Source organism: Aegilops tauschii, chromosome 6 (genome assembly GCF_002575655.3).
Source record: "Aegilops tauschii subsp. strangulata cultivar AL8/78 chromosome 6, Aet v6.0, whole genome shotgun sequence".
Classification (NCBI taxonomy): domain Eukaryota; kingdom Viridiplantae; phylum Streptophyta; class Magnoliopsida; order Poales; family Poaceae; genus Aegilops; species Aegilops tauschii.
In genome coordinates, this window is record NC_053040.3 from 459,535,025 (window position 1) to 459,545,317 (window position 10,293).

Consider the following 10,293-nt stretch of genomic DNA (forward strand, 5'->3'; position numbering starts at 1 on the left):
TGGAGGTTCCTACCATGAATGAAAGCAGACTGGTTAATGCTCACTAGCTCTCCCATCCGCGGGCACACCCTGCTAGCCATCAATTTTGAGGCCAACTTAGGAAAGCAATGCACCAAGCTGATATTAGGTCTGAAGTCATTAATACAACATGCTTCCGGGCTTTTTGGAATGAGAGTGATATATTATTAACTACTCTAAAACTTGCCGTTGAGAACCCCAGCAAATCCGCCGCGAGTTAAAAAAAAAAAACCCCGCGGCCCACGACCCGATCTCGCCACCCAAGATCTTCCGGTCTACCTCGCCCCTGCTCCTCCCCTGCTGCTCGGTCAACTCGCCGCCGCCCCTCTTCGACCTCGCCGCCGCCAGAGGTAGCACGACGTCACCGCCGTGAAAGGTAGCACCTCCACCCTTATTCCCCCTCCCCGCTCCGCCCTCCTCATCCCCTCCTTCACCTCCTTCTCCCTCCTCCCTTCCTTCCCCTAACCCCCTCCCCCCATCCTTCCTGCCTCGTCCCTCGTCCGTCCTGTCGTGACGAACCCTAGCTTGTGAATTGTTTTATCTTGTACAGAGAGCTTTTTATGGCTAACTAGATTATGAGTATTTTGTTTTGTGAACTGCTTTATCTTCTGTACAGAGAGCCTAATTCGTTGCATAATTTTCTTTACATCTCAATTAAATGCATGAAGGTTGCCATTGCTATTAATTTGTATTCCTCATTCCCTTCTGATTATGTTGTTTAGGTGGTAAGAACGAGCGCAGTAGATGTTTCTCTTTCATATGTTGTAGCTATTGTGCTCAGATCTAATTTTGTTGATTTCTTGTCATACTGAAAAAAATTGTGTCTGATAAGTTTTATTTGTTTTTATTTTTTATATGGATGACAAAAGCAGGCACAGTTGACACCAATCCAATCGTGTTGCAAATTCCCTTGGCCAGGGCGTCAGTCGAGGGCACACACACTCCGCAAGTGCCACTCTGAACTGAATTTCCTCTGCTGAACCGCAAGCAGTGACAGCGCTGGCGACTGAGGGGAGGAGGGGCTGCTGACAGCGGGATCGAGCGATGGCAGGTGAGCCCGCGCCTGCCGCGCCCAATGGTGTCCTTCCACGGGTCTCCCCACCTAACCGGAGGAGCCGTCTGCCCTTGCAGCTGTCCGGCGGCAGGCGGCGGCGAAGCGGGGCGGAGGTGGCGCGGCCGGAAAGAGCGCATGGCTGGCGGCTGACGGGAGCAAGAGGTGGGGGGAGAAGTTCTTCCTGCTATACACGCCCTTCTGGCTCACGCTCTGCCTCGGTGTCGTCGTCCCCTTCAAGCTCTACGAGGTATTAGTACTAGCCGCCGTCACCTGTTGGTGGATCTATCTCATCTTGGGAGCATTTTGGTGGATCCTAAAAGGAATATGGGATCCTAAGAGAAAGATTTGATCTTGGTAATTTGTTTTGTGCCGATTGGATTTACATTTTTCTTCCTCTTAATCATTCTTGTATTTTTTGTTACGATGTGCAGAGTTTTACGGAGCTGGAATATTTGGTTCTTGGATTGGTGTCAACCGTGCCTGCTTTTGTCATCCCTCTGCTCTTCGTAGGAAAGGTAATTTGGCACGCTCTTCCTACTCTCTCGTCAGATCAAGTTCGGAAGATCTGTTCAATGTGATATTCAGTCTTCAGAGGGTGCTCAATGGTCATGACCACTCTTCGTAGCAAAAAAGGGCAGTATTTGCACAGCAGTATTACTGTTTCACCAAATTCAGGTGTCTGCCGTTAAGTGAGAATCGAGAAACATTATATGCATAAACATAGACATTAACATTTCGTTGCAATTAAGATGACAACCAGAGTTGAGAAATCATTTGATGTTGAGAATCTACTAGCATTTTGGTGTTTTGGATCAGCGGGCAATTCATGTTTCCAACCACAGCAGCAGTTTCTCTGGCCTACACAAAGGAATCCATCAGTGCTGCAGTAAACGAAAAATTAAAAACGAGAGTAAGGGCAGGTATGCAAATATTAAATTCTGAGCGAACACATGACAAAAACTATAAAAGTGGGGAAAGAAATGGAAGAGCAGGGATGGGAGGAGAGGGTTGCCTCAGCAAGTCAGCTTCTCCATAAGGATGGGCTCCTCTCTCTTGCAGCTCTCTTATTTGAGCTTCAGTTTTGCATTTCATCTTTTCCCTTTTGATTTGTCTTCCTATTTTCGATCCTAAACTATATCTTCTTTTATTTGGTCCATAAAGGATAAAATTTGTGTTACTCTTGTATACTGGTGTCATATATTTGAAAGTTAACTTCATTTTTTTTTCCATTTCAGGCAGATAGTATTAGAAGTTTAAAAGATCGTTACTGGGTCAAGGTATGTATTTTCAGTGTGGATTTTTGTAAGCCAATTTGAGTTCCAGAAATGGACAGTCCTGGAAAATCCCACAGTTGTATGTAGTATGATTCTGATATATGGATTTGATTCAGGATTATATTTTTCACTACAATTATACCTTACTCAGATCTAACTTGGACCCACAGAAGTTTAGAAGTGGTTTTATAACAGTTGATTTATCAAATGTTTACCATATTTTTGTCAAGTGACACTCATGAAAGCTTTTGTACGCACATGAAAGCTTTTGTAATATAAACTCAGCAAATTACCCTGTCTGAACAAACACTAGTGATATATATTCTTCAGTTACGACAGTACTTGCTTTGTTGCTAAACTACTAATACAGGTATAATGAGTAGTACTTCTCATTGTCTATGGGCTTAGTTTTATTTGGTAATGCATTTTCTCATATTATCTCTTTGGAACTGTTTGCTAAATTCACGATACATCTTTCAATTGCAGGCTAATGTTTGGATTATAATTTTCAGTTATGTCGGCAACTACTTTTGGACACATTACTTTTTCACAGTTCTTGGCGCATCCTATACTTTTCCTTCATGGAGGATGAATAATGTAAGATCTTCACACAAGGGATGGATGGGTGGAGAAATTTCACCGAGTGCTACACATGTCCTTTTTACTTACTAAACTTATAAAATCTTTTTGTGGAATACTAAACTTATAAAATCAATCAATGGCTCAATGCTAAGGAAACTAGGAAATTGTCTCATTTCATTGCTTTGTTCCCACTTCATATATTCCCTTCCATCAATTCTCTTCTGCAAATTAGGGGTTAATAGCAGGGTTGATGTTTGTGCATATTAGTTGAGTACCATACGCTGACGGTATCATTCATCAATTCAGATTATATATTTATTTTTTAATGTCAATTTAAAACTTTGTTTGGTTGCTACATAGTTTCCGTCATGTTATGTACATTATTGACACAAACCAGATACATATCTGTTGCAATTCTGTTTGTAGTTCATCTGTGGGACAGTAACTAGTTATTCAAATGTGCTACACTAATTCTACTTATTTGTTTGCAATGCTTAATGATTTTCTTTCTAAATGTTTCAGGTACCCCATACAACATTTCTCCTAACTCATGCCTGCTTCTTGTTTTATCACATGGCATCGAATATGACACTTCGTAGATTACGTCATTCTACAGCTCACCTGCCACAGTCTATTCGGTGGTTGTTTGAAGCGGCATGGATTTTAGCACTCTCATACTTCATTGCATACTTGGAGACCCTAGCCATTGCAAATGTATGTTCCCGCATATATTTCTTCATGCATAGGGTGCTATGAATACTATGAGATTTTTTCTCCCCAATCTATTAATATTTAACTTTCATCTGCTTGCTTACAGTGGCAATCATCAATATTTTGTGCCTTAATTCTAGAGTACAAACTATTTTGATTGAATCCAATCTGTTATTACTTTTTGTATGTGTATCTCATGTGGCTCAGTTGCACAGAACCCATCTATTCTAACGATGTATCCTGCTGGACTAGGTAGATACCAGAGAACATGCAGCCAATGCCTGTTTTGAATCTCTAGTTATGGGCAATTGTGGATAAAAACTTCTAGACAATCCTTGATATCTCTTAATCTTTTTGCTAACTACTACTCCGTCCGATCCATAATAAGTGTCGCAGTTTTGAACTAAGGTTGACCTTAGTTCAAAACTGTGAGACTTATTTTGGATCGGAGGGAGTAGGTTATATCAAATTTGTATTGTCCATTAACATATAAATCAGTAGTAGCTTGTACAATGCTTTCGACACACGTTCTACTGTTCACTGCGCGGGCATTGTGAGCCTGCGATCAATTCTCTGGTGCACTCGGAAGAATAAAATAACAATTAGGTAAATATAATCAAATACTTATACTTACATACAAAACAGATGTCATATGTAAATAATTTTTAAAACAGCGCCTGGTTATTGTCACTTGGTTGCTTGACTTGGTGAAATCCTTAGTTCCTAATGTAAATTGTATCATCTACTCCGTATTTGACTAAGATTCACTTACCTTTATGTCTCACGAATTTAACGCTGTAGTGTTTACATTTTTGGTGTAAGCAGAGGTTTTTGTGTCAGTCTTGTTTATTTTCCATGCATCAGAATTTCGTAAGGTACTTGGCAAAAATAAAAAAGCAAAACATTCTACCCCCATGCTGCAACTATTTTGTGGCATCTCATAACACTGTATTATGAAGTTATGTTATACACAGTCACAGTATGTCATTATATGTGATGTACATGCAATTGATGTTGTTTTCACTTTTCAGTGATGCTATCCAGAAAGCTAAATGTTTCTTTGCTTATACTGAGATATTTCCGCTTCTGCATCCTTTTTTTTATTTGTGAATGAAGTCTTCCCTTTCTGCTCCCCAAGACACTACATTCCTGATGTTGAAATTGACCTTGCAGTTTCCGTATTACGAATTCGTCGATCGGGACATAATGTACAAAGTTGGATCATTGTTTTATGCAATATACTTCCTCGTCAGCTTTCCGATGTTCTCAAGGTAAAATTTGTCTGAATTTAGACGTGTACAACTGGTTTCATTGATAATGTCATTTTTGCTCTATTTCATATTGTTGATCTATCAGCTATGCATAGGGAGAATATTCTCCTTTGCTCCTCTATCTGCTATGACTTTATCTATCAAGCTCATTGTTAAACAGCAATATCTGGTTCTGAACTCGGTCAATGCCTGCGAAAACATTTACTTTTCTTGAGCTGGCTATCTTAAACATCACTAGCTTGAATACCCAAAATAATAAGTATACTTCTTAATTCCAACAACTTACTTTCGCTCACATCATCGCAGCTGGGTGGATAGGCCTCTCACTGTTTTCTCTTTACCTAGTTGTCAATCTCATAATCCATGTTCAACTCTGTGCAACTCTTATTTGGCATTCAGGATCGACGAAAAAGCAGAGAAGTGGGCCCTTTCCAGGGTAGCCGTCGACGCTCTGGGCGCAGCAATGCTCGTCACGATAATACTTGATTTATGGCGCATATTTCTGGGGCCAATCGTGCCCATCCCCGAATCAAGACGGTGTGGCCAGCCGGGGCTAGCATGGTTCCATGCGCAGAATGAAAGCGTCTAGTCCGGGAACGATGTGGATTCTTCTGTTCCCACGTGTACCGTTGGCTCTCCGCCAGTGCCAGCGTTCTTCAAGAATCAAGAATGTTCGCCTCTCCATTGGAGGGATGAAAATTGCACCGTCAAGGCGTGGTTCTTGCTGATTAATGGATCGATTTCTTGTCTGCATGTTGTATTTGCTTCGTGCGAATAGCGAACTGGTAATTTGTAAGTTCAGCCTGATCTCAGAAACCATCTTGAGTAAGGTGGAGGCAATGAAGATTTGATGTCAACCAGAAAGGGATTTTTTTTTGTTTGTTGAGAAAACCAGAAAATGGATCTTGACGCACCACGGTCTGAGTGCGGCTCGACAGTACCCTTCGGGGTGTTTGGGGCATCATTTGTTCCGTGTGTGTCCGTTTGGGTTGAAATGAACAAAAACGACGAATCATGTCCACTACTTGGTGTTTGTCTGGACGTATTTTTGACCCAAATTTGGACAGGTTTGCGTCCACACGGATACGAGCGGACGCGTCGCGTGTCCTCTCGGTGTCCAGGTCTGCATGTCAGCCACACTTCTTGAGTGCGTCCTTTTGAATGACAAGTGTGGTGGGGGGCAGGCCTCATTCACTTCTCACCAAAAGTTCACATCTAGAGCGGGTGGTGGGAGGCCGGCCTCATTCACTTCTCGCCATAAGTCCACATCTAGAGCTTGCTCCCCAAACGCCAGCCGCGGTCATCATGGGCTTCTTCGGCCACAGCAAGCGTGGCAAGCATGACCACAAGGCTGGCTCATCGCGCTTATCTACACCCGATGAACAGTTAATTCATAAAAAAATAGTAATTTTTTTTAAAAAAGCTGATTTTTATTGGCATCAAAGATGATTGAGTGCGCAAGGAGCGTGCAGATTTTTGTGATGTTTGGACATTTGGGGAGCTCCAGGCGAAAAATACAAACTGAGTGGTGTACTTTTTCAAAGTTTCTTTCATAGCCATTTTTTCTTTTTTTTTGCCGTGACCTCCAGGAATGTCTGAATGTCAAGAATTTCTGGACACATCACGCATACAAGCATCTTGGATGCCAAAACAAAATGATTGTTTAGTTTTTTGGTATTGTAAATTATTTTACTGTTCACGCGCCGGGTGCAGATGCACTTGGGCACCAAATGGCTGCCTCCGCTATGTATGGCTCATTGTAGGAGTCATCCCATTCACCGCTCACTGCATCCGATTGACGGACAAACGTTGGTCTATAGAATTTGGCTATCTTCTGTTTTTTCTTCTTCTTGTTTCTTTCATTCTTTTTGCTGCGTGGAGGTGATCATTTCTTGGAAAAAATTATAAATTAAAAAGCGCCATGTAATTGCGTAAAGGATTCACGTATTTACAAAATGTTCATGTAATTTTAAAAAGCGTTCAGGTATATATTTATATAATATTTGTTTAAATAAATAAACACGTATAAAAAAAGTGTCGTTTAATTTTGAAAATTAGTTATGCCTTTTAAAAGAAGTTTCATGTAAATTTTAAAAATTCATTTATTTTACTAGAATTATGTGTAATTTTGAAAAATTCATGTAATTTGGAGAGGATTGTGTTATTTTAAAAAGTATTAATTCTTTTTACAAAAATAAAATAAAAGGTGTTCATGTACTTTTCAAATGTTTGGATATTTCTTAAAATGTTGGTGTATTTAAAATATGAAAAGGAAAAACATTAAAAAGATATAAAACTAAAAAACGAAAAGAAAAAATCTGGAAGAAAATCCGGAAAACACCAAAAAGAACGTAGCATATAAACGTTCTAAACGGGAAAAAACCGGAACGAAAGATCTTGTGCGTTATGGCCATGAACAAGCGAACGTATGGAAACCGTATGGGCCCTCCTTGCCGCTTCATAGGCTCTTCCATGTCCACACCTCACAAAAAAAAGGCTCTTCCATGTCCTTTGCGACTGTCCAACGCCCAATGCGAACCCCTTTCGGCCGCTCAAAAGAAAAAACGAGAACCGTTCTCAAAAAAAGAAAAGAGAACCCCTTTCCATTTTCTTCACCATTTCACGACGTTTTTTTGGCATGTCATGTCCTACATAAATAAAAAAAGGGGGAAAAAAAAACGGAGACATGACGCTCCTCCGTTGAGAAGCTTTGCTGGCCGACGCCACGTGCATCCGTTCCACGTGATGAACAAACATGCATGCTACAACGGCTGAACGGCCGGTATCGATGCATTCAGTAACAAATCATCGTGAACCATGGACCGCTGCTGTTAACTTGGAGAAGATGACCCCAAATATGGCGCCAGCGCTATTTTATTCTCTTGCTTCAAAAGGACCCGAGCGACATGCCGGTACATCATGTTTGAGCATGGCACCCTGTGACGACGAGTAAACACCACGCGGGACGACGGGACCACCCAACGATTCCCGCGAAATTACGCACCACGTCCTGATACTCCTTCCGGTACGCCATGCGTTTCGTAGAGGAATCAGGACCAGGACCAGCAGCGGCAACAGTTCCAGAAGGAGGACCGCGCGCCGGCCGGACCACGGTACAATGCCATGCCACATGCCAGGGTGGGTTGGCGCGCCGGACCTTGTACGCTCCGCCTGCGCGCGCGTACGTCCAACCCAACCTAACCCGAGCCGTCATGAGTCCAAGCCCGGGAGGCAAAGCAGCAATGATCAACATTCAAAAAAAAAAAAGCAGCAATGACGCTGCCGGCCGCGGCCTGTCTCAGGCTGGCGCGGGCAAAGCCAAAGCGGCAGCCTGAGCGCCACCCCACGCATGCCACCGCGGCTCGCACGTGCCGATGCCGTCTTTCGCTTTCAGCGGCGGCAGGGCTACCACGAGGCCGCCCTGACAGGCGGGTTCTGGCGGACGCTCTGGGGAGGGCCCTCTTGGCATTGAACGTAACGTGTCGGTGGACGGTTGGCGGGAGGAGCGTGATAACTGAGGAATGGGGCTGGGCTGCTGCTGCTGACTGCTACCAACCGTGCGTTTGGCTTTGGCGCCACTGGCACCGGAATACTAGTTGCGTTGCGTTGCGTTGCATGGATGGATGGATTATACTTATACGTGAGCTGCCACCCACCGCATTGTTCCCCCACCCTTTCCGCATGACAAGCTGCCGCCGGATTTTTTTCTTTTTTTTTTGCGACTGTGCCGCCGGATTTTTGTAATGCCAATGGAGCAAGGATCCAACCCAACCGTTGAGTGCGCCTGATCATTTTACCCAGCGCGGCACAAAACACGTGGGGCCTCCACACTTAGTAATAGCAGTACTACTACACTACTAGTGTGGTTTGGCATGAGCTCACGAAACGAAAGCCGGATGATTGTCGGCAGGACAAGGGAGGGAAACGCAATTCAATCTCTTATCTTACTTTAAACGGAAGGTGTTGCGACATACTAAATCGCGGTTACCTGTGAGTCATGGGGCGCTTCGGTCGAGGATGCTTCTACGACCCTTCTCCCATGTGTATCCCACGACGACTTGCTAGAAACGACATGCCATTCTCTTTACGAAGTGGACGATGTCGGTGTCACTAGCAATTAACATTAACAAAAGCGATGACATGCACATGCACCTCTTCCTCTTGGGTAATGCTTGTCACAAACCCTAGACTTAGGATCGAGCGGACTGTGCACAAGTCGCCTGAAAAACGACTCGGTGTAAGTTGATTATGCGAGTATTTTTTAAAAAATGTGATAGCTATTGCTTAACTTGGAGGACCAGCAGTGCTATTTCCTCGATTTAAAGTATCTGACCTCCCTGCCTCTGCCCATGTGGAGTGCACGCGTGGAGCCAGTCGCCCGCGACCATGCTGGTGCCGCGGCCCGCACTGGCGCTTTCACGTCACACGGAAGAATCCGGTGCCTCTAGACGGTCTGACCCAGCCAGCCATCACGCTTCTCCCGGCCGTCTAGTCATCTCTCATCCTTTCAAAACAAGACTCGTGAGTACAACTGAAACTGTTAACTTCTGCATGACGGCAGGATCAAAATTGACCAGGACATCTCTGTGCACGTAACCCCTCCATGATCTCAGGTCGCCGCCCAATGAACGATCGAGTGCTTGTTCTAGTTAACTAGATGACCCGTTGCGCCAATGGCGCAAAGGCCGAGAGCAAGCCAACTATTGAAAGAGTGTGCATCAAAATATGTTGACACATAATGAAACATATGGAAATAAGTATGGATTGATGATAAATAGATGATTGCTGATGATACATGTTTTCTAAGAAGCTTACGAACGATCATTTACAATGTTATAAGCAAGGAATGTAGATAGGCAGAGATACGTTAGACAGATGTATCGCTGGACGTTTAGAACGACTTCTTTGAGGAAACTCTTCATAACTGCTATTCTTCATGGACTGCATTGCTCAGAGCAGAAATTCCTTCGATATCATTGTCCAGGCTCCAATAATAGTGGTTTGTTTGTTTGCTGGAGATCATATTCAGACTGTGTTGTTATATCGCTAAGACGGTCAGGAACATATGTTACCTGTGATAAAACATGATTGAGATTGTTGTCTTTGGATGTTGAGCCAGCTCTGAAGTTTGTATCTATTATGCGATAAAATTCCTTTGCTGCCATGCGTTCTCCACTAAGGCTATTGGGCCAGCTGCTGCTAAAATAGTTGGTTATTTCGTCCTTTCGGTTGGTGAGCGATTGAAGGCCGGCTGTTGTAGCAATCATGGTTCAAAATCTGAACTAAATCAGAATTGAAAAAAATGAGCTGAGGTCACCTCAGGCTCAATGCCAGTCCTTCATCACCTAGAGTCCAACATGACTTTAGTTGCAGAGCAAATTAA

At 43.3% G+C, this 10,293-nt stretch overlaps 1 protein-coding gene across 2 annotated transcripts; it reads left to right on the forward strand.

Moving 5' to 3' along the window:
• The first annotated feature begins 209 nt into the window (after positions 1–209).
• Positions 210–5,774, forward strand: LOC109767330 (cycloeucalenol cycloisomerase). Of its 2 annotated transcripts, none has more exons than XM_073502460.1 (9): positions 210–394; positions 888–1,069; positions 1,150–1,319; positions 1,504–1,587; positions 2,308–2,349; positions 2,833–2,943; positions 3,451–3,642; positions 4,813–4,910; positions 5,310–5,774. In XM_073502460.1, exons 2-9 carry the CDS (start codon positions 1,063–1,065, stop codon positions 5,497–5,499), a joined length of 894 nt encoding a protein of 297 aa, XP_073358561.1. In that variant the 5' UTR covers positions 210–394; positions 888–1,062; the 3' UTR covers positions 5,500–5,774. The 2 variants fall into 2 exon arrangements, with proteins under 2 accessions (XP_073358561.1, XP_020181684.1); XM_020326095.4 differs by having other exon boundaries at positions 228–394; positions 891–1,069.
• The last annotated feature ends 4,519 nt before the right edge of the window (positions 5,775–10,293 follow it).

What these genes read in the sequence shown, in the direction of transcription:
- LOC109767330 (XM_073502460.1), top strand. An exon ending in CTCTGCTCTTCGTAGGAAAG is followed by an intron (nt 1,588 to 2,307) that starts GTAATTTGGCAC and finishes TTTCCATTTCAG; the next exon opens with GCAGATAGTATTAGAAGTTT. An exon ending in AGACCCTAGCCATTGCAAAT is followed by an intron (nt 3,643 to 4,812) that starts GTATGTTCCCGC and finishes TTGACCTTGCAG; the next exon opens with TTTCCGTATTACGAATTCGT.